Source organism: Barbatula barbatula (genome assembly GCF_947034865.1).
Source record: "Barbatula barbatula genome assembly, chromosome: 14".
Classification (NCBI taxonomy): domain Eukaryota; kingdom Metazoa; phylum Chordata; class Actinopteri; order Cypriniformes; family Nemacheilidae; genus Barbatula; species Barbatula barbatula.
In genome coordinates, this window is record NC_136777.1 from 22205659 (window position 1) to 22230839 (window position 25181).

Consider the following 25181-nt stretch of genomic DNA (forward strand, 5'->3'; position numbering starts at 1 on the left):
GCTTATACAAAAGGTTCATTTCCATAGACAAATGGTTGAAAATAGGTGTCGTACATTTCCTGTTTGTAAATTGTTATATGACCCTTCACACACCACCATGAGCTTGGTTTAAGAAAAAAATGTAGCAAAAATATAAATCAAACCGATGCCAAAAGCGTGTAAAGTACAATCTTATGTTTCGTTTCTAAAATGCTAAAATTTTCACTAAACTATGACTATGATATACGTAGCTGCATATTTAAACTTCAGGATTCGCAGTGATCTGCAACGAGGTAAGAACGTTGTGAAAAAGACAGGAAAAGTGCTTGTGAAAGCAGCAAGACCTTAAACAGCAGATGAAACTGACTCTATGACTTTGCCATAGAGGGAGTTTGTGCTGTAATTCATCTTAAAATGGATTGCTCTGTCACTCCCCTAACACTTACTGAGAGCACCCATCAATACTTTTTGTCAAAAGCTGCACACTAGGTAAGATGCGCCATCAATCACTATTTACATAAAACGTAAAAAAAGCTCTCAGTAGGCAGGCCTGCTAGAGGTGGATTTTACCTGGAAAGCTTTTCTAAGGACATGGGTCAGCATGTGCTGCTGACAGACAGCAAATTGAGAAATGTTGTCAATCGTAACGTCAATCAAACCCATTTGATGACTTTATCCCATGTATCTGCTTGTAAAGAGTCTGCTATTTTAATAAAACTTGAACATCACATATAAGTTCCTATGTAAAAACATCTATATTTTATAATAGAAAAACGGAAATATATCATGTATAAATGATGACAGGTACAAACCGCTTCACAAGGTTGTTTTCATCAGTGCTGTGGCATGAGGTTGCCCAAGTCCTTTCATCGCAGAATGTCAAACACGCATAAATAAAACTGTATAAACTACATTCGATCAATATTTACTGTAACTCGTCATACTGTTTACAAGAGAACAGTAACGTTTGAAAAGCGAAAAACTAAACTAGGCCTTTTTGACGGATTAACAAAAGTCATAAATGAATCACTCAAAAAACAAACTTCACAAGTATTTGTACAGTTTCAACACAAACCACTCCAGAGACACCGGAGAGCTCGATGTGAAAGCAAAGCCGCACTGCAGGAGAATGAAAGATGGCTCCCCGAACCGTCCCAGCCAGGATCTGGCTCGCAGTGTTTGGACAAGTGCGGACATTTGGGGGAAATAAATATTTCAGCCCTCTGCAGGCTCTCAAACCCATTCACATTTGTCTATAAATAAGCCTTATTTGATATGTAACACGCACGCTGGTCGCAACTTGTGGCTGTGAGCTTGAGATGTTTGTCACGCTGGAGGTAAAGATTTAACACCATCCATCACCGAGGAGTGATTTACATTCATAAACACCATGAAATCACACGCGGTGTCGTGACATCCATCCAAGTCTTCTCAAGGTATTACTGTAAAAAATTTAGACAAATATTGAAAGGATTCATTAATTAATAAGGATGTCTGTGTAGTTTTACGACCCGGGCCCCCACTTATGTGATATTGCATCACGTAATTCTTTCCATGATTCAATCGGGGTCTAACAATGCACAAACATTTGCTAGGTCAAAGCGTGTTTGTTCCAAGTGGAATGAAGCGGCTGTAATAGAAATGTACGGACATGAGAGAAAAAACCTGTTCACATTCATACACAAACGTACACAAACTCCCTCACCCTGTCTGTTCACACACGCGCACACACTGAATTCAATTTGGTCCCCATCATCTAGCTGCAGAGAAGCAAACAGGAAAGTCATATTGGTATAATGCTCATATTATCAATCATCTTGACGTTTTATTGGCTTTATCACTGTACATGCCATTAAAATGATATCTGGCTCAGCCTGTCAGGGGGCAAACATTAAACAGACCAGGATTAAAATGCACATCTCCGTCTCCCTCTTAAATGACTTCCCAGTCAACAGCGCAGGCGGCTTCAGACTTTGAGAAATGCACCAGGTGTTATAAGTCAACACTTTCACTGACAGGTCGATCGCGTCAGATTTACAGAGATGCAAAATCTCTCCGGATTCATCTTCTGCCGCATTAAAAATAAACGACAGCAAGTAAAGTGGAGAATCATGAACTAGCGAATCTTAACTTGCGGGCTCCTCATGAAAAGTCAATGGCAAACTCTTCAGCCACTGGACTAATATGCTAATAATGGTGTTCATGAGAAACAACCCTTGAGCCATTAAAAGTCATTTTTGGTGGTTCGCAGGGCTGCGAGGAGAGTAAATATCCATAATTCAATGGATCCTGACAGTTAAAAGCTTGTAAATGGACGTTTAAATGCTACCGCTGTAGCCAAGCTGGCAAATACTCTATAAACTAAATAATTCTCCTTTACAGCCCTTAATCAGAGTTTCGAATTTGGAGCCATGTGGAAATCATTCACATAGACATTTATCTTGGTTGCAACTTCTTTGTGAGATTTTTAATACAAAACTATTGACAGAAAGTTTGAGTGGCCCAACAGATTTATATGCTATAATAACCAATAGTGTAGGATTGGGGTCGGACTACTGGCAACTATTTTTGCAACCCCCTGAGAATGCGGTAACATCATGGTGGTGATTTTTATTTTGAGAAAAGTAAACATGTTCTTCAGAAAATGTAAATCCTGCAATATCACAATACGGTTTCGTACTTCTATAAGTATAACTTTCAATATAATATCCATTAATTTACGCATACGCATTGAAAAAAAACATCCAAAAGCCAATAAACTTTTCAAACTATTCTATAAACAGCGAGGAGGCGACATCCTCCTCTGCCACGCTCTCCATTCAGGTGCAAGGCAGTCGCTCCGGGCCCCTCATCAACACACCACTGCACAAAAGATGCCCAGTTCATCTTGTAATCTGGTCAAAATGAGGGAGCACTTGACATGCAGTCATGAAATATGTTACTGTGTCTATCCTCTTCCGGGACGAACAATGCTTGTCCCTTGTTTCTGAGCGAAGCCCGGAGACAGCCTTCACACTCTCTGAATGGTCTCTGTTCACCAAACATTAAGCATCACAGCTTTGGACCATATTAAAATAATTATGACATCACTCTTTTGGTATATTGCTGCCCGAGGGGACGAGCACATTTTTTGCCCGCAGCTGAATGTGAAGGAAGAGGCCCAGCTGAACAAACTCAAAGTCCTGTTTAATATCCAAATGTCTTCTAGTCTCAGTTAAATATAAAATGATCTATGGGCCGCAGAGCTCTTGATGGAGAGCCTTGCCGAGTTGCATCATTCCCCTTAATTCCATTCATGAGCTTTTCCCCTTTGCTTTTTGGCCGTTTGTCACATTTCTCCATTATTCATTGTGCTGGGTGAAAGATGGATTCACTGGGATAATGCATCAGTTCCAGCTTTCCACTCTAAAGAGACTAGGACATAATAATGTGCATGAACAAGGGCAGGCAATGATATTTGTCTTCATATTGAAACAAAGGAACCTTATTTGGATGGGCTTAATGTGAATGCACGATGTCGCCTATATATTGATCCATGACCAGTTGTGAGATTTGTTACATTCTTGTTTGACACCAGAGCAAAGAAAATGCAGTGTTGCAAATTTTTCTTTTCTGTTTCTTACTGCGGCCGACACCGTTTTGGTTAATACTAGTGATGGATCTCAAGGGTCAACTCGTTGTTGAGTAACCAAATTGGTTAACAAATTAGAAATTTGACGCTACATATGTTATAGTTTGCAATTGCAACATGCCAACATTCTGTTTCATTCTGTTGTTCTCTGTCCAATCAAATGTCATTTTATGTAAATGTCCCTTTTGGGGTCATTTCTGATTAACTCAAATAAAAACGTTTAAAGCGAAGAAGTAGCCAAAAAAGGTTTGTATACACTACCATTCAAAAGCTTAGGGTTCTTTTATTCTAGAATATACAAAATATTTATAAAGAATGTTAAAATAATGAAAATATAATAACAAAACATTATATAAATGTATAATAAGTTATTTTACACAATACAAAAATACAATAAAACTTTATTATATAAAATATTCTAAACGACTCAAACCTTTTGGATAAATAATAATATTAGTTATATAAATGTATATGTTATAGAATTATTAAGTATTTAGATATTTTTTCCACATAACTCATTCTAAACAATTAGACATATGCCTAGCGAATAAACTTTTTTTACAATCATGAAAAACATTGAGTCATGTGACCCTTAACTTTTGACTGTGGTGCATTGCTAGTTGTCTTGGTATTGGTTAGGCACACACAAGTTTGTACTTTTCTCTACTGCCTTGACAAAAAGAAAAAAAGATCCTCTCTGCTCATCTGTGCTATCGATGAACATAGGACAACCAAACGGTGCATGTGAAGATTAGAGATGCAGGAGGTGTTCGGCAGGGATGGTAAGTGTGAAAAAAGGCGGGGGGGATGTAGCGGAGCCCGGTTTGGGATTTGAGAGGATGCTCCCCCTCAGACGAGCTGGAGGGCTTCCCCTGAGATAACGAGAGGCCTCTTGCTGAGTCGGTGGGAGAAACATCCACCGCGTGTGTCCGGAGGATAACAGCACCTCCACAGGAGCTGCAGCCAGAAAGCTTTCAACATGGTGAGACAAGGGCAGAAGGAGAAATAACACCTCACGAAACAAGCCAGATTTGAGGGTGGGGGGCAACGTGTTTGGTGTAGTACTTAGATCAGAGCCTCTGTCTACCTGAATGGATGTTTGTACCCTAGCGCTCATGAATACAGCGATATGCATATGAAAACAGTCGTAACTGCCTCTTGAGGGGCTCTTTGGTCTCGGTTTGCTTTTCAAAAAAGGAATCTCGCGCAAACACCACATGCGAGCGTGCGGGATGCTTTTACGCTCCCTTGTTCCGTGTGAATCGCAAATCGCTCCGGCCTAAATGTTTCATGTAATAGTCTTTCCATGTACGCTTGATCCAGAGATTATGCCAGCAGAAGTTTGGCCTGACGAAAGCATGACAGCATTTCCCTCCGCGGACGAGACGGTAATGTAATGCAGAACATTATAAACCGCATTATCATTTTAAACAGTTACTTGAACAACTTCAAAATAGCCCTAACAATTCATCCAATCTGAACACCTGCTAAATGATTAAGCAACAGAAGTACAGGCATTTTACACTGAATAAGTGACAAAGTTGTTAAAAATAAATTCAAAATCTGCTAAATGATACATATCGGCCTGTGTATCAAGCAGAATTTCGACGTATTTTCTGCATGTTTCATTAACACTCGTCTTTATTGGTCCAGATAAGAAAAACGGCCGTCCGTTTGCAGCTTATGGATATTCTTTTCATTTTTAGCACCTCCAGCTACCTCCCACTGGTTTTACGACTTCAAAACACACCTCATGAAAAAATCAGGAGGTATCTGACATGTGTCCCTCTACCCGGATGGCATGCCAACACCAAAGGCCAGCATTGATTTTCTGTAAAGCAGGGCCGGATTAGCCCCCTTTAGGGCTCAGCTGCCTCAGAACGGCCGGAGGGGCTGCTATAAAGCTAATAATTAATTTAAACCGCCTGCCTGGTCTGTTGAAGGATCCGCATTTGCAACATATCGCCAACTGGTTGTGACTATGACTCTATAGAGAACACTGTATTTATAACTCTTGCTGGACAAAGACGTGTGGTTATGGTCCCATGGCCGAGCAGTGCGTAGAACGATTTATTTATAGGCAGTAATGCAACTTTCTTCCATAGTTTACTTCATATGGTTAACAAAAAACCGATTCAGGCCAACGAGGACCACATGTCACAAACTCTTCCTGATGGATAGGCGTGGCACACTTTCACTGAAACTTAACCCAAACATGGGCTTGAAGTACCTAATTCTGTGTACCAAACAAGTGACAGGCTTTGAAGTCATAATGTCCTCAGTATGGTCTTATCTGAGGCTGGGACTCCAGTGACTCGGTTTAAAGGCACAGAGGTAAAGCTAGGTCTGAGAACTTTGTTCAGGCTATGGGGGAGATCAATTGACCGGTAATAAGAAATCTAAAAAAGCTAGTTGGCATTAGTGTGTTGTAACACAAATACATATATAAAGCATGCACACATTTTTTTTTTATATTTTCCATTTTTATCCCGATTTAATTTAAAATCATTACTTGAGCAAAATTAATTACATTTAACAGATAACTTTATCCAAACTGACTAAGAAATGTGAGTGTTTAACAATGAACCTTTATGGAATGTTATTCTGCTTTCTAAGGCGTGTGTCATTAGAAGCCAGTTCCAGAATACAAGTTAAAAAAGCAACATTTCAAAACAACCTTGGCCTCAGAAGCACCTATGTTCCCTTATAATGCTGCATTCATATTCGAGTTTACTAGTTTTTGGAACAGAGCCTGTGCGTGTCAAACCATGAATATGCAACAGCCAGCAAGGGCTCTTGCTGCAGAGTCCGGTAAAGGGATTTCACCTGAGCGCCTTTTATCTTACTGACATGCAAACTGTCCTCAGATCATACGCTTTCTGCCAGTGTAGGAGCAGTCTAGGCTGTCTGTCTGAGGAAAGCAGGCTCATGACGATATCCACCTCCTCCAATGACTGACATTTTGAAGCATTATACTCCAGACCCAGACAAAGTAAAAAACAACTGCCTACTCAAGACAAACAAAGACAAAACCGTACCAGAACTCATAACTTATTTCTTATATAAAGATTTTCCTAATGAAGGTCCAGAAAAAACACGAATTTGTACATTTTGAAAAAGTTATTATGGCTGAATAAATGCTATTTTGTATGTGTATGGTGATGAATTTGCTCATCCTCATTCCTGGCAGAACAGATAAGGTCAAAAGGTGAGTTGTATCTTGTACATTTTTCATAAGATGTCACTTCTCCAGAGCTCTAAATTAATTGTAAAGGTCAATACTGTTCAATTTTATAACTTATTAATTCCTTGGACTTTGAAAGATTACACTTATTGTCATGTTGTGGTGGGATTGCTACATGGCCGCTGCCCGATTTCAATAGTAGGTGACAGACTGATCAAACTGCGTGATACACAATATGAGCTGACGGTAAATCTTACGATGAGAAAGTGAGTAATATGCAGATCACACTTTCATTATTAGTAAAACTTTTAATTGGGGCTGTGAAATCGATTATTCTAGTTTTTGTTTAAATAATATGTGTGTGTACTGTGCATAATCATTGTGTGTGTATATATATATATATAAACACACATGCAGGTATAATTTTAAGAAAAATTACATATAATATATGAAATATTTGTATTTATATATAATACAAATTGTCTATACAAATACATACATATACTTAAATTATTATTATACACAGAACAAACACATACATCACGTAAACAAAAACTTTTATTTTTAAATGAGTTTAGTCACGGATGATGGTTAATGACAGCCCTAACTTTAAATAATAAAAGATTCAAATAATTTGAACATTGAAAATAAATCAAGTGACTAGTCATACACTGTCCAGCGTATGTTGGATACTTTTGTGCTAAACGCAAACGTTCACATGCAATTTGCAACCCAAAAGGTGATCAGTATAATTTTTGATATCAGAAAAAACAACAACAGCTGTAAAGAATGACACTGTGAACCGCCAACAGTTTACCTAATCCCCAAACCAGCTTAAGAAAGCTATTGGACACAAAGACACAATATTTTCCACACATTGTACCGTACACCAAGTTGGCGTTGTTTTTAAGGACAGACCTAGATGTTACGTGCTGTAGCTGTGAAAACGCTTAAGCGACTCTGAAATGTGTGGGGGAAATGTGTTGCAGCTGTGTTGGAAATCTGCAACAGCTGTTCAAACCCCTGTATGGTTTTGGTATGCTTGGCCAAGAAAAAAAAACGAGGATGGTACACGTTTGCTAAGAAAGCGATTTGGCTAGTACCCTCCAGTTCATCACTCTCCAGGTGGCACACCACTGTTTAACGGAAATCAAAACACTGGGGCTGACTTATTATTCTGGCCAGGATCTATTCTTAAACTGCTACAGCAAATATTTTCTAATAATGACGAGCGTTTGGACGGGTAAACTCCTAATGACAGGTTCAAACCGTGTTTTACGGCGGCGGGATAAATTTGTGCAGCGCTAACATTCATCACGCCGCCTGGCGGATCGAGGAACTGCCCCTAAACTTCAAAACATGAGGAGGTACTACAATCTTCCTCTCAAATCTTGGCAAGATAAAGCCAGCGTATCTGTCTTCGTTTTTCAGGCCGCGCTCTGTAGGAGACACAGTGGGAGACAAAGTGTCATGGAGCAAGAACACGGAGACGATAGTCCAGAGGCGGAACCCTTTGTTCCGTTTCCAAACTCCTAACCTAACCTTCTTTTTTCTCCTCTCTCTCCCTTTGGGAAACGTCCAGGGGGAAGTTAAAGTATGGAAGGCGCTTTTTTGCTTCAAAGCACTAATAAGTTCCATGCCTCCCAGTTGCTTACATCATTAATCAGCGAGATGGCTTGGCGTGATAAAGGACGTAAACTGGCAACGAACCACAGCCTGACACAGATTTAACGTCAAGCCTCGTGCTCGGCGACCACATAATACCGGCAACCCGGAATGGAAGGCATGGCTTTCTTTTCGGCACGCGGTCCCTCATCGGAGGTCAAGCGTGCATCCGATCGCCACAAAATACCTTGTTACTAAACACGTCAGCAAAATTACACATCCTTTTTCATTAACGTGACGTCCGCGAGCCGTTTGCGGATTAAGCTCGAAGTTTATTCCGAGGATTTAAATGCTAAATGCGACGTATTGACGGGCCGAAGAGAGAACGGTTTGTTTCTAAACATGTCAAAACAGAGGAAGGGAGTAATGCACGTCTGCCACGCCGGGCCTCCATCAGGTCAAGCTATAAAAATCCATCAGTGGGTTTGTGCTCTGCTAAAGCGCTAAGGAAACATATTGTAGATTTTAAGAGCCTTTTTATTCAGCCAGACTGTGTACTAAAACTAATTGGATTTCTGTCAATGGAAAAATATATCCCTGGGAAGACTTTGAACTACACGACGCTAACGGTACAACGGCCCATGAGGGACCGGCCCTTCCTCGATGCCAAGCGCAAGGAGGAAAATTAAACCAACGCTCAACATAAAATATTAAAATAGCACGGTATCGAGTTTTTGAAAAATGATGTCAAGCTCACTCATTAGGTTCACCAACACGGTGGATTACGCTATATTTAGTGGGTGATAATTGAAATCATAGCTGTAGTCATTACTGCTGACATCTCTCTAAATAATACCCAATAAATTTCCCCTGTTTTTTGGGGGGCTCCGTGACAGCTGGCAGGGGCTGAGAAACATAAAGTACAGAAACTATTATTCTCCCCTGTGTGACTGGCCTTCCTATTCTCTCTTCCTTAAAGCCAATAAAACGTCAGCTTTTATTCTAGCCCTCCAAACTGTTGGCTAAATGTCAGCCGTCCTCTCTAAAGCCCTGCCACGGAAAACCGAGGGCCTGTAAATCACCGTGTCACAGGCGCACCATCAGTCTTCGGCTTTACAATAAAAGAAGGGATGCAGTTATAGAGAGAATGACGCCCGCGCCCGATATATATTTAATTTGAACAAAAAGAGAACATAAAGATGTTCCGTCCCATTCAAGGCAGACAGTTTGAGACGGGCTTGGATGGGCCTACGGTGCGTTTCAACACATATCTGGCTGATGGAAACGTAGACAATGATTTAAAGATAATTCTTTTGCCATCAGGACTCTTTTGTTGCACCGTAACAGTGAAAGCGTGATTTACGCGGTATGTTTGGAGAGCGTCGCGGTGTCGAGATGTGACTAGCAGGACGGGCCAGCGCATTAGAGCTGTAAAATCATGCGTTCTCTCTAAAGACGTTCTGGCATGGGGCTGCAGAGTATTTATTGTCATATCCGATAGGGTGAAGAAGATATTGGAAAAGTCATGTCAGAAAATCATTTCGTACTTAACCAGATTTCTTCGGCATAAACATACAACAATGAAGCCATTCATTTATTTGGGTTGTCAGAGCAGCAGTCTTGAGAGCATTATTTCAAACCCAAAGTACACAAGTCAGCAGTCAGAACTGACATTTACAATCTAGGTGGTTTGTGAGATAAACACAGCATGATTGGTGATTGTTTCGCAGACCTTTCCACCGCTTAAACACGAAATGTTTTCGGAAAGTCAAATTAGAACAGAGTTCTACAAACATTTTGTTATAACAAGATGAAAGACAGATTGAAAGCCTTTAGTGAGGTCAAAAGCTTGTGGTTCGAGTCCAAACGCACCAGTCGGTTTGTGTGTTGATACCTGTGCTTCAACTTCTGCCAGCAGTACGGGACACGACGACAGACCTCCAAATCAATACCATATTGCTGCGGTTTGGCAGGAACATGTGGAAGAAAAATGTTTTTTATCAGATACAAGATTGTCATCTTACCAAAATAGAGAAAGCATGATTTGCCCGCAAGAAGTTTTCAAAACTAATTTGGTGAGGCTTGATGATGTTCCCCTCTTGTTGGCCGGACAGAAGACGGTGCCTGCTTTGGCGGCCAGAGATATTACACATCAACTGGATTTTATTCTTCCCGGGGCAATCGAGAACAGCCCTGTTTGCACATGGACAGAAAAACTGCCACACAAAAGCCGCCGGGACGTGTGGCGGCTCAAGTTGAAGCCATCTGAACAAGAAATACAAAATGGCTTGAAATTCAAGTTTCATTCCTGCTTCTGTTAAAAAAAAATGAACACACATAGGCAGTATATCATACATAATTTATGACAGTTAAAGGGATAGTTCACCCAAACATTTTAATTCTGTCATCATTGACTCACCCTCTTTCAAACCTGTATGACTTTTAAGATATTTTGAAGAATGTTAGTAACCAAAAACACTTTGTCCCCATTGACTTTGCTTTTGTAACGGTACAGTAGCAGAGAAAGGGAACAGCCGTTATTTGGATACCAACATTCTTCAAAATATATTTTTTTGTGTACTGTGGAAGAAAGACAGTCATACAGGTCATACACAATATTCATGTTTGGGTGAGCTATCACTTCATGGACAAATTTTGTCTTTTGTCCAATGTCATGTTTGCTCTGACCTCGAGTTTCCTTTAACATAACCGAGATGTATCTTAACAGTGGAACAAAGATGCACAACCGCCACAGAATACACTTATTTAAATTATCCATTAGCAAAGCAGCGAATAACAAACATGTCAACTATAATGCATCCAAAACTGTTTCTCTGTATTCGTACAATTTTCCCTGTCAGCTCATCTCTCCTTGAAGCAATCGCAGAGGTACAAATTCGCTCTCGAGAAATTAAATGAGATTTTATTGCTTCATAGTTGATTTATTAGAGCGGAGGACAGAATGAAAAATGCATAAATTCCATTTCTGCCACTTGCTCCTGTCTAACAAACCGCACGGGGCCGAAGGAACATCGCATTCTCTTCTAATGCAAGCCAAACAGTCCAGCCTGTTCCCAAATATTAGCGCTAAATAAGCCTGATAGATCAGATATGGAAAATTCTCATTTCCACAAAAGCATCAATTTCCATACGCTCTGCCAGCTAAGTGATTTGACGACTTCATTTCCACAGCTTTTCCCTCGTACTCTTAACTGACATTTTATCTGCATACTGGCACAGCCACAGATTGAACGTACCCGGAAGACAATGACAGGCTCTTCTAGCGTTGTCACTTCTCATTTCGGCAGAGAGCGATGCGTTTTACTGGCTCATGCCAATAATAGCACCATCAAAAAGGAGACTCCACCTTGCTCTGATGTTGAGGGAGCACTTCATGTCGCCCGCTCTCATTTGTCAATTAACAGGAGCCTTCTGGTGTTGGTGCGCGAGGGCCTAAAAGACAAAGTCTCACCCATGACGAATGAGGAGAGACAGTTGAGTGAAGCATGAGCTGCGGTATAATACTGTAATATGCTTTAGATATGAATATAAAACGACACCGCTGACAGTCCATACAAGGTTATATTTCATTTCTCGGTGTACCCATCCGCCGTACTTCATCGTCTTTGTTCCATTTTCATCAGAATACTTGCGTCTCATCTTGACAGGCTGTCTACATTTAAAGTGCTTCCAATTGAATATGCAAGTTAGCATACTTGATTTGCCCTCGAAACTATACGAGACGTTTTGCGCAAGTTTAATGTGTAAAGTCTTACGTGTTGGATGACAGCCGTCTATAATTTTCCTTTCTGCTGACGAATCATTTCAAAATCTCTTGAGTTTCCCTTTGAACAATATTCTCCTCGAATTTAAAGGAAGGCACAGATTCTGTGAATGCTGGCCCTGTTTGTCAGAAAGCGACACAGGACTGGAAAAACTCAAGCTCGCCTCTTTCCTCTGCATGACTGAGGCCCGTCATGTTTACCTCTCATCTGGACAGGACCAGACAAGACTATAAGCTTTCTTCTGCTTTCACCATCAAGCTGCCACAAGGCCATGCATGTCTAGAAATGGAGGGGACACTTTGACAGCGATCCCCGACCTGGGAGTGGTTCTCCTGTCGAGGATCTAATACCTCTTCATGACCAGCCCTGAGAAAGGTACCACAACTTCACACCAAGTCAACGTTAAAAGCACACAAAAGGCACGAGTGAGACCCCTGATAAACTGAATGTGATTCAACATGCATGTTTGCCAAAACTCCCTCTGACACCTCTCACATCAGGTAACAGCTCAGTAGCGCTTGCAATGGTGCGAGGCTGCAGTACATCACTTTGAATGCTCTGTTTGCTCATTGCACATCTAACTTTCATTTGGAGCCTCAAAAGAAAACAAGCCATGGTGGATACCAGATTTAACATGTAGCTTATATAGAACAGTTCTCTAGGATCTCTAATCTGATTGGACAGTGCCATTTCAAGGGTTGATGTTTAGTATAACGTTACTGGGACGCTATACTCAGGATGAATTAACTAGCCAAAATGATCTGAATTACAAGCAATTTCTATAAGTACCTTGGCATAAACAGACAATACTACAGCTACTACGACACAATTGTGTGTGTGATGTTGTTTAAATAACACAATATGGAACAACAAAATACATACGATCCATTATTATTAGTGCATTTGGCAGTGAAACCCTTTCTGGATACCCTTCTGGATGACCCAAATTGTCTTTTGCCAGCCCAGAGGACCATAAAGGAACCTTTCCATCACGCTGTCATTTTCTCATATTTAAGTGCTCGTGCTAGAGGGCAGGATGTCTGTCTATTAACTTCTGACTGTGAGGCCTTTGTGTGAACATGGCAGAAGAGACAGCGAAATCCTGACTGCAGGCCACATCCTTACTTTATTCTGATCACATGCCTTTTTATAAATTAAATTTCACACTGAATGCAAGCGTAACCCCAACAAAGCATATGACCCAAAACAGCTCCAGTAACAGAACCTTCTGTTCTGCTCAAAGGCTCTGTGAAGTGGTAAAAACAGGTTTCCAAGCCAAGATTGGCATTCTGCTTACATGTTCTGCTGCCAAGTCTCATCTTTGTTGGCAAACTGTTTCAGAACGAACAAGACGGGGGTTATTCCGATACAAAAGTGGTTAAATCTCATTCCTTTGTGTGCATGTGTCACTACATTGGTACTTTTAATGCTTCAGGGTTTCAGAGGTCTACAAACTACTTTGTAATAAAGACATTCTCGTTAGGAGTTCATCAATACATTTCATACATAGAGCTCATACTAGCACAGCGTTGCGCTACTTGCACAACCTTGGATGTCCAAATTCGCTCCTTTTCAGGAAACAGAACACAATGTAGTCTTTAAAAGTTGAAATACTGTGTTGTTGACAAGCACTTTCTAACACTTTATATTGGTTAGAAGTTAGACATTTGCAAAACCCAGTGACAAACATAAAGGGTGACATATAATAATGATTTGTGGCAAAATATTTAATCACGAATGATGGAGATAGAAAGTTTCAGAAGGACAGCTGCAATATATTGGTTTTTTTCTAAAGCAATACTACATTGCACAAACATGTATGGTGAAACTACCAGGAAACATTACGATGAAACAGATGCAAGGTATTGCATAAACAAAAAAACATCTAACTTTGTAAATTTAAGTGTTGTTTTACAATTTGGTCATTATCTAATCGGTTTGTGTCCGTATGGCACCTGATATAATTTACACTGACCACCGTTATGAAGGGATGCAAAAATCACATTCAATTTTATACCTAAACATTAATGACTCTGGGGTCTTGAGTCTTTCCCAGTGCTGGCTCACCAGTCACAAACGCTCATTAGGAATATTAATGCTCTGATAAGCGTACATTTATGTGCGACACATCGAAGCAGCGCAGGATTTGGCAATTATTAATGTGACAGACTCCAGCGCAAAGCGAATCAATTAAATGGAAGAATCCACATTTTCGGCACAGATAACTGCCTGAAGACGACAATTTTCACATGACAAAAAGAGGCCCATTCAGAGTCCTTCAAGGCCTGACAGGTCAAGAAAAGAAGTCTGAAACAAAGGCACCTTATAACCATCATCTCCTCTCTTTTAGTTGTCAGATCAGCTTTGCTAGTCCTGCTGGTGAAATGGCATCCCCCTCCCCAGCTGCCATAAGGTTCTTCTTCATGTTCTGTCAAAGGAATCTCTTATTCTATTTGCTCAGCATTAACATGTCACATTTATTGATCAGGCTTTTTATCTGGCCACAGCATGGCACGGCACCACTGTACTCGCCGTGCTTTGATGTCTCGATGACATGCCTGACGATATAATGCGAGTAATGCACGTATTAAATTGCACTTAATGCAGAAGTGTGACTGTATGCGCGACAGGTAGATTGACTCAGACGTTACATCCAGCAGGGATCCTGTCATTTCTGACAATATTTCAGACTGTCTAATACGAAGGACATGTTCAACCAGGCACTTCCATTAGACAAAGGAAGGGCTACGACTACTTCAAAAAGTTTACCTACCAAGCAAACATACAAATATATGATTCCGAATCATGTGTGATTAATGCGACGAAGCATATCATATGCAAACATGATGTGTCGTGCACTGACAATGTTAGCTGACGACAAACAGCTTCGTGAGGGGCCTATAAGGGCTGCAAAACAAACGATACTAGTCAAGCAAAACACACACCTTGATAGGTGAGAAATAAAATAAAAGGACAACTTTCGATCTTTATAGAAAGAAATGGTGGGTTTAAAAATAAAGTCTCACACTTCTCAAATACACATGGAAAATATCTGGACAAGAGGAAACATCGTCATCAATCTGTCCCATCATCACTGAGCTTCTAATATCATCACCTTGTTCTGATTATCATTGTTCTTACCTAAGAAAGTACTGGGCAGTACGAGGTAACTACAAGGTATGCATTTAGGTTTAGGGGTAGATTCGTTGTTAGTCACTATATGTTGTACTAATATTCATTATATTTACTGTAATAAGTACAAAGTGCGTACATTGGACACGGGACTGTCAAATAAAGTGCCACCATAGTAACTTACCTCAGTAGGTTGAAGCTGAGATCCAATCTTTTTGCCAATTCTCCATATTTGACCCCAAGATAATCTGGAATGTCCTCCCAATCATGCCCAATGCACGACACCTGCACGGAGGCATCAGACACAACGATCAACTATAATCTGTGTTTTACATGCATTATATTAAACACAAATAGCGTAATATAAAACAGATCAATTATATATATTTTAAATATTTGACTAAAGTAGAATAAAAACCATCGGGTTTTAGAACACGCTGCTGTATAAATGAATGACATTTTGTCAAGTTCGTGCAACTAAAAATCAAACAAACGCAAACTTTCTAGCGCGTCTGTGTAACTTGCATTCATCAGACAGGTGACAGGACTCCGTGTGTGTTATAATTCACTTACCTGACTTCCGTTCACTACAACCACGGACTCGTTGTGTGCCATGGCAACCAAATGACAATTTAGGATTTATGAAGCATCAAAGAGGAGCAGCAGTTTGTTCTGTGTAAAAGAGTGCGATGTTTTGTTTTTAACGTAAACTTTTAAGCTAGCTGCCTTTGCGTTTCTTCCGCGTGCTCGTGTCAGCTGATCTCACACGAGGAACACGCGGCGCTGTTGAATTGCTCTGTTCCAGTCAGTGGGATGTCATTTACTAGCATGAAAATATCGCTGAATATCAATACGATATGCAATATGGACAGCTTGCTTTGTAAAGCAACAGTTGTTGTTTTTATTACAACTGGGGTTGGATCCCGTGTGTGTTCAAACGTTAAATAACAATTCAGACGTGCGATTGTATTAAACTATAGGCTGACGCGTTGTAACTGTTCGCAGTCATCTGCTCATATTATGATTAATGTTTGAATTACAGATTAAAGCTTTATGTTTATACAGCACGACAGTAGAGCGCTCCGGCGGGGAGGGGCCTGACGTCACCGCGATCCGCCTACAGGCGGAAGTTGTGGACGCGCAGACGCCGAGCGGTGCGGCGAGTGCGATGTTTTATAGTGGAAGAGCCCGAACGCTCGAATAATGTAGATACTAGATTATTACGCGAAAATAAACTTGAGACCTCATCGGAAAATCGCATGCTTTATCGTCTTTTGAAATTTAAAGGACTGTGGTTTGTAAATCGCCTTACCTGTCGTTTCACATCGGAGTGCGTGTGTGTAATTCCAGGTAAAGTGGTTTGTTGTGGTCTATTTCGCTAATATAAATGGCAGAACGTGTTTTGCGATGCATGTTTAAGGTTTGTATGGTGTCGGGCTTTCTTTCTTTTTAATGCATGCACTGCGTAAGCGAGGCGCTCCAGAGTGCGCTAAAGTGCACCCGTGTCAGACGCACAATAACTTATTTTCGTTATTAAAACGGTCGAATTGTGCAAGTGCTTTTCTAAACACTAATGCATTTTTAACATATCCGATTCGAGGCTTTAAAGGGACAGCTTTGGGTGCTTACAGTGACAGTGCTGCTTTACGCATCATTTAACGTTTACACACTTTCGTTTAATCCTTCTCCTATATGAAGGGAAACTGTGTGTAATATACGTGTTATTGTATAGCTAAATTCTAAATGCGTCGTCCTAAACTTCTACAACTGTAGGCTTATTACAGTTAAAACAAGCAGCTTTAAACTGTAAAGGTTATAGCCTATATGCTCACAGAGAGTTAAGTTAACGTGTGTAATTCGAAATAAAAAGTCATAATCCTTTACAATTTTTTAATTATGAATTTGACCCCCACACAATTGTTTTCTAGTGAAAGGAGTGGTTGGTGTCTGGTTCAGAAGCTCGTTCGTCATGCAAACAATAAAGATATATTTTTTTGCCCGAAGCTCGGAATTTATGACTGCCCTTCTCCGTCCTAATAACTCACGTATTGTGCCATTCACTGACAGCATCTGCAGAAAACACTCACCCATATTCACATAGGAAGAATGATTCTCCGTTCAGCTCAGTTACAATGCCGATATTGCTTTGTCTCTTTAAATCTGTTGTAGGGAACAAATAGGCCTATTTGCAGTTTCCAGAAACGTACATGAATATATCATGTTGGTAGCCCAAATAATTATAATAGAAAAACTGCTAAATTATGTTTTTATTATAGTTTTTTTGCTTTATTAATTATTTCACAGTTTTATATTTGTTATTTTGATTACTATCCAAATTGTTTAAGTGTGCAAATGCTTTGTATAAATAACACAAACTTTCAAAACATGAGAACACGTTAACTATACAAGTTGAATAACCCAATGCAATTGATCTTCGTGCAAGAATGTGTGTGTGTGAGTGATGATGAATAAACAGGTTCACTTAAAATTGGCTGTGTTGGAATTATAATGTTTACGTTTTATTTAAGCCTGTAAACTGAAAATATAGCCTATATTTTGTTGCGATATCATTTGGGGTTTACAAATGGGACCTATTTCAATTTAGTGTATTCGATAACACCTATAAAATAAATGTGAGATTCTCAACGTTCTGCGTTATCTGTTTCGATGTCTTGTTGATGCTCAACAAAATCTACATTTCTTTCACATTGATGACTGTCCACTCCAGGTTTTCTTGCTCTCCACGATGACCTGTCAAACGGATTGCCGCAGAAAGAGATTAATGGTGGAGGCGGGTTGCAATAATAATCGTTTTGTTTGATGTGACAACTTTGATAGGCGTTGATTTACTTACAAACTGATAGGCTTTTAATTGAGCGCCTCCATCCAGTGAGAGATGAAAGGCAACGCGCATTGAAAAGCTGCCCGATTGCCCCGGAGCCTCAATACTGATTAGCCGTCTCAGTGGTGAATAGTTCAAGGCATTTTAAACTTCTTTTCTCAAAGGTCTGACAGACCATTTTTCTTCCTTTTATGTCTCGTTATGTTATGTCTTTTATGTCAAATAAAATGATTTTTTATTGTGTGTAAATAAAGTTTAGTTGACATGAATGAAAAACTGTCTGGGCCGTTTTATTATTGTGTTCTCTTGTCTCTTTTAACGCTCCAAGTAAGTTAATGCTTTGTTGGCATATGCCTGAGGCAATGTGCAGTCATACGAGTGAAGTTCATATTGGTGCAAAACATGCAAAACGGTGTGTGAGAAACGAAAATGTAATATAAAGTAAATGTGATTCGCACCTGTCTACATTTTAGCCTCAACATGTTTAAAACAGGCGACTGTTCACAAAGTCACGATCAGAGCACAACGCATTAAGACTATAGCCTGATAAAAGAAAAAAATATGATTGAAATAAAAACAATCATACAAATGATAATGAACATCACAGAGACAACAGGTTATGTAGCCTTCTGTAACCTATTTATGGTGGTCGAGTCGAAATACGCTTGCACGTTTAGACGGGCCTATAAATAAAAATAATGACATTAAACAAAAGCTTGATTTCAGTGCTTTTTACAAAGACTACGTTTTGTGTATTTTAACTCTTAAGTTAATAAATCACTTGATTTTACAACGATCTTTATATTTATATTAGTAAAAAACCCCGAATTAACGTGAAAAAGCCCAGACGTAAGAATGAACAATTTAACGGGTCTGGTGGCCAATACCTGCGTCTACTCGAAATAAACACGGGACAGGTTTGTTGTCTAACCGCAGGTCTTCCAGCAAAACCCTTTCCAAAGTGCATGAACAGGAAAGCCACGTCCCTCAAATGAAGTGACTCTTCTCCGGGATGCTACTTTTGCCCTTTTCTCTGTCAGTGGCGGCACATAATCAGCTTCAAACGCTGACGTGAAGAAAGAAAAGGATTGACAGCGACTGACAAATAACTGATTGATTGCGGTCGAGCAGAATTGACAGTTGACGGAGGGGTGGGAATAGAAATAGAAGGGCTGTGTATATTATATTGAAAACATGTGACATTCACATCCCTCTATCACTGCATTGGTCTGCTCTTGTCAACGCTTGTCTGATTGGGGAATTCAAACACTACGGGTTGATCTTCTGTTTAACGTCGGATGCTTCAGATGAGGCGGACGCGTGTTTAAGGAAGAAAAAAACATCACGACATTTATAAAGGTTCACAAAACGGATTTTGATGTTTTTTGTATGCACTCCACATAACAAAAATAGGCGCATTATTACATTTCGCGTAAAAACCTCACCACCGTTATTTCCATTTGTTAAAAAGTAAAGCTCACCCCTTTATGTTTGGCTTACGAATCAATCGACGGGACTGATGTTAAAACACAACTGTCCTTTCCTGAAAAGATGATAAATCAAAGAAACTGAAAATAGCGTCCAGCCTAAAACACATTTTTTCACAGAGGCTGCGGCGCGCACGACAACCTACATGTTGAGCAGAATCTCCTCCCCCGAGTTGTCAAAATAGCTGGTTCTGCGCTTGCAGAAGGAGGAACGTCACATCCCCTTGACCCTCCAATCACCTCGGGGTCCCATTTGATTGGAAGGCGGCAAGCGCTTTAATCTCGGACTAATTCAGATGCTTTTGAAGTGAAAATTTCACCAGTTCTTGGTTTGGAAGAACAAGCTCGCGGACCTACGGGAAGAGACAGAACGCGCGCTATGCCTGTGGTGTCAGACTCGGCTCCGGATCTGCGATAGCCTCGCACTCTGCTTCAGACCTCAACGCCGAACGGATTATACTATTTATCTTTGCTTTTTTGAAAGAAGATGACTGCCTAGTTATTATTTATGAATCTGCTAAATGAAATACCATCAACGTACATTAGAATTGGGTCATGATCACATCGCCCTCTGCTTCAAGAAATAGTGATACCGATCTAGTGTGGGAAAGCAGCCGCAGCTCTCGGAATAACAGCTCCGCGGTCGTCACCAAGCCTTTTCTCCATTCCGTCCCTCCGTCGGACCCTTTACGCCAAGCGAATCGACTTCCCATAAAGATTTTGAAAATGCTTACTGCACGCACAGGACACATTTTACACCCTGAATACCTTCAGCCGTTGCCATCCACCCCGATCAGTCCGATTGAGGTAAGATGAGAATGTTTTGCTTTTTAAGACATGATGTAGCCTATTTTATTACAAATACGGGGTTTTACGGAAATGCGCTTTGTTTAACGTAAGGGGGGAAATATAATGCTTTCGTAAAATCTCAATTTGACCAACATTCACTTTGAATCCACATCACACTAAATAATAATAACTAAGATTGTATGCGCGCTTTTGGCAAGGGTTATGCGTCGTTTCGGACCGCACGCGTTATGCGTAAATGATCAAATCGCTTGTTCGAGTAGAAATGATCGTTCTTAAAATAAAGGTCGTTTATTTCTTGTGTATTTTGACGAATGTGTGCTTACAATTGCGCTTGTAATCGTTTGAGGTGACTAAGTCTTGTTTTTATCTGTCCTCGCAGCTCGATGCCAAGAAAAGTCCTCTGGCTCTTCTTGCGCAGACATGCTCTCAGATCGGCAAGCCTGACCCTCCACCTTCCTCCAAACTATCCTCGGTGACATCAAACGGATCTAACGAGAAAGAGTCGAAATCTGGTCCTTTAAAAATGAGTGACATCGGTGTGGAAGATAAATCCAGCTTCAAGCCCTACTCGAAACCAGCGGATAAGAAGGACGCGTCGGCTGCGGTGTCGAATGGCGAGAAGTCTGGTTTCCGTGTGCCTAGCGCCACCTGCCAGCCGTTCACTCCCAGGACTGGCAGCCCGAATTCCAGCACTTCTGCTTCCCCGATGCCGTCAGACGGGAAGGGTGAGCGAGATGAAAAGAAAGAGTCCGATTGTAATAAAAATTGCTCCTCAGATGGATCTGCACCCACCAGCGTAAACCACAGCAGGATAAGCGTAAACTGTGGGGGAATTAACGTGGAGTTGAACCAGCACCAGGAGAACACGTCAGGATCAAAACCAATGACGTCGGAGTCTGTAACTTCTTCTTCAGCCTCCGTCCTTGGTTCGGGACTTGTGGCCCCTGTTTCTCCGTACAAACCTGGACAGACAGTTTTTCCTCTACCCCCGGCTGGCATGACATACCCTGGAAGTTTAGCCGGGGCCTACGCTGGCTACCCCCAACACTTCTTGCCCCACGGTGGAAGTCTGGTTAACGCACAGCTCGCCAGCTCGTTGGGCTGCAGTAAAGCCGGATCGAGCCCCCTTGCCGGGGCATCCCCTCCGTCGATAATGTCTGCTAGCCTTTGTAGAGACCCGTACTGCTTAAGCTACCACTGTGCCAGCCACTTGGCCGGTGCAGCCGGCGCGTCCTGCACACACGACTCGGCGGCTGCTGCGGCCGCCTCCGCTTTGAAGTCCGGATATCCATTCATGTACCAGACACACCCTTTGCACGGTGTTCACTCCTCACCGCCATCTTTTGGCGGACACCCTTTGTACCCCTACGGTTTCATGCTTCCCAACGACCCCATGCCACATGTGTGTAACTGGGTGTCAGCTAACGGACCTTGTGACAAGCGTTTCTCAAACTCCGAAGAACTTCTTAACCACCTGCGGACGCACACCGCGTTCACAGGGACCGAAAAGTTGATATCGGGTTATCACAGTTCCTCATCGTTAGCCGCAGCTATGGCGTGCCACATGCACATGCCGCCCTCAGGAGCCCCTGGGAGCCCCGGAACACTGACACTTAGGAGCCCGCATCACGCCTTAGGACTAAGCAGCCGCTATCATCCGTATTCAAAGAGCCCATTGCCCAATCCCGGCGCACCGGTTCCGGTGCCTGCCGCCACCGGTCCTTATTACTCTCCATATGCACTGTACGGTCAAAGACTCACCACAGCATCAGCGCTTGGATACCAGTAAAACAGACTGTCCAAATTTATAGATTATAAAAAGATTGAAATATAAAGACTTTTATATCATCGCGCCACTGCAGGACTGGATCCGTGGACTCACTGTATTTATTTATGTCAGCTTAAAGCGGACGATAATGAAACACATGAAAATATTTGAGCAACTCAAAAGTGCATTACATTTGAACTGAACTCTGTAGATAAAGTGAAACACATGTTAGAATACTAATAAAATAGGGGTCTTCAGTTGGATGTTGATTTGCAAATGCTATGATTGTATTGTTCGTTATTATTTAATGTCTCATTGAAGAAAATAATTTACATGCATGTTTGTTTCTTAAATCCCAAACTGTCCACACCATTTGAAATTGCCGTTATTTTTCAGGTGTACACCACGGAGAGAGAATCGGTATTTTTTGTATGTATTCTGAAAAATAAGAAACAACTCTGTTCCATACTTTGTCTTCAGTATTCTTTGACACCACCAAAACAAAACTCGATTTAATTCTTAGGGTTAAAAATTATCATTTAATTAATAGGGAATATATAAATACAAATCCTTTAATTCCCACCATTCCAACTTTTTCAGGTATTCTACAAAACGATTAAACCGCAAACGTAATATTTTAAATGGCTTTTTAAAGGATTAGTTCATTCGTCGATGTCCGAGAGATTTGTATTATTATTTTAATAACTGACCCTTCAGATAGTCTGTTAAAAGTTTGCCATGATGATCTTAACCATTGACGCCAAAATGCCACATTGAATCATTTTACTACTTATGAATTAAAGTTTCTAACTAAAATGACTGTTTTAATTGTAAACAACAGATGCATAAATTATCATTTTGTTTAAATTTGTAAATGAACGAATAGGCGAGAATTTTTTTATATACAAAAAGTTAAGAGTTGAATGACACCACCGGTGATCGTTCTCATCATCAAATAATTCTATACCGCAATGACGTCCATCATGTGTCCATTGTCTCACTGCGCCAGGACACGTAATATAAATGGCTCTGACGAGTTCTGGTTTTGTTACACAAATTTGTATTTTGCTATGCTAGGCTCATTTATAGATTATAAAAACTTTAAACGTACCTGCAGCAGCTTATAATGGGAATGTGTTGTCCGAGAAACTGTAAAGTACACCAGGCGATATTATTGTTCAGTTATTGTTAGAAAAACGGAGTACAGAGTATCAAATTATTATAACCTTATTGTTTATCAATGGACCATATTGTTCATTTCTATTACTGCTATACATTAGTTTTAAATCTATTTTTTTGTGAATCCCTATTGTGATTATTTGTACATCCAAATGCATTATCAGGATTTTACTAAACACCTTTGGAATGGTGTAGACAAACATTTTTTTAATGGCCTAGTACTATCAGGAATATTTTAATAGTGAACATTCACAAACATTGCTCCAATTTTAGGTTTGTGAATTATATCAACGGCGAAACACTCAGTTTGCAGAAAATAAAATGCAGGCCTGCTTTATTTTATATCAGTGCGTTTGGTGCTCACCAAAAAAATGTTTGATCATTTTAAAAGCGCACCCCTTAAATATTTGGACCGGAATTTATTTACTGTTATTATTCTAAACCCCGTACGTCCTTAAATCAAAATAAACAAACGCACTTACATCGAAAGTTACCGAAGATGAAAAATGTGCCTTCAGAAAAAATACTAAAACACGGGTTCGTGTGAACCAGTTAAAAGGCGAAGGTGTGGATAACGCGTAAAGACATGCTAAAGAAATTGAACACGCAGTTATTTGGCTCTAAACTAAAATAAAAAAGTAGCTTTTCTATTTAACAAAAACAAAATACACATAAACATGTTGTTATTTTCTAATTGTCTAATTATTTTTACATGACAGAATTATTCTTGAAATACATGCAGGCAACTTGCTTAACGGCAATAATTCATATCTTTATATAACTGTAAAAACACGATCAAGCAGATCTTGTCTCACAAAATTTTCGGCGTCATTTTTATTTCTGTTTTCACGTCGACGCACTATACGAAAACAAAATGTGCAGGTCTTGTTTCCTCAGGTCAGTCGAGAAACCATTTATTTACTTGGCTAATTATTAATATAACCTATATATTAAAGCAGTTGAATTATTTAATTAATTTGAACCCCCTGTTTAATAACATCATAATAAATGGAATGAGTTTAATGAACTTACACACTAACTAACGACACGACGAAGATGAATAAATGATTGTATTTCCACTTTTAAAGCAGTTTATTAAAGACGCAAAACTTCACCGCCCAAGAATGTCACACACGCCAAGCGACTCCACTATGTTCTGGAGGCCCGCACAAGCTTTAAACTGATGTAATGACGGTGAAAGAGAGCAATTTCCATTTTTACCCACATCATGGTGGCTGTGAGGAGGTCCCCGATGGAAAGCCATTCATCATGTGCCCCTCCTCCCGGGCCTGTCATCAGAGGAGCTAGCAGGCACATGTGTGCATAAATTACCCCGCTTGCCTTCTTCCACTGCTGTTCACTGTGGCTAAGGAGTATAAAGAGGAACAGAACTTCACTGCCTGGTAGTAAAAACATGACTTACACCACTGATCAGCCCTGCAATGAGCATGTTTATAAGGGTGATAAATAAAGTGAATACCTTCCACAGTGGTCTCATGTAAGGTGCCAGGCAACCACAATCTGGAAAAGAGGACGCCTGGAATGCCAGATTAACCTGTGACAACAGAGGCTTGTTATAGGAGATGAATTCGAGTCTCCGAGCCTCATTTAAGAGGGAAAAATATTTCATAGATCAACAAAATGCAGGCTGTTAAAATGGAACGTGTTTAACCCTCGAGGCCCCTTTGGTAGCTCAAAAGCACTTAACATTTAAGTATCACAAGTTCATTCATTTTCCTCATTTCATTAAAACTTATCGTGAGCAAAATCTTCATGAAT

The 25181-nt window shown here is 40.4% G+C and overlaps 2 protein-coding genes across 3 annotated transcripts in view; one reads left to right on the forward strand and one right to left on the reverse strand.

Annotated features, from left to right (window-relative positions):
* Window positions 1-16465, reverse strand: part of lrmda (leucine rich melanocyte differentiation associated) — a 236529-nt gene extending 220064 nt beyond the window's left edge. For both annotated transcript variants that reach the window (XR_013787580.1, XM_079473232.1), the window contains exons 1-2: window positions 15890-16465; window positions 15501-15601 (exon numbers count right to left, since the gene is read on the reverse strand). Coding sequence is in view for 1 of the 2 variants with exons in the window: in XM_079473232.1 (XP_079329358.1) it covers window positions 15501-15601; window positions 15890-15931 (143 nt within the window). In the remaining variant the exon portion in view is untranslated. The remainder of the gene's footprint in view (window positions 1-15500; window positions 15602-15889) is intronic.
* A 3358-nt stretch (window positions 16466-19823) lies between these two features.
* On the forward strand, window positions 19824-22690 carry znf503 (zinc finger protein 503). The gene is made up of 2 exons (XM_079472264.1): window positions 19824-20452; window positions 20835-22690. The coding sequence occupies exons 1-2, from the start codon at window positions 20201-20203 to the stop codon at window positions 22242-22244; spliced, it is 1662 nt and encodes a 553-aa protein (XP_079328390.1). The 5' UTR covers window positions 19824-20200; the 3' UTR covers window positions 22245-22690.
* Window positions 22691-25181: the final 2491 nt, after the last annotated feature.

Bases quoted from the DNA above. Each gene is read 5' to 3' on its own strand.
- znf503 (XM_079472264.1), top strand. From the start codon at position 20,201: ATGATCACATCGCCCTCTGCTTCAAGAAATAGTGATACCGATCTAGTG. The intron at 20,453-20,834 runs GTAAGATGAGAA...CTGTCCTCGCAG, and splicing joins CCCCGATCAGTCCGATTGAG to CTCGATGCCAAGAAAAGTCC.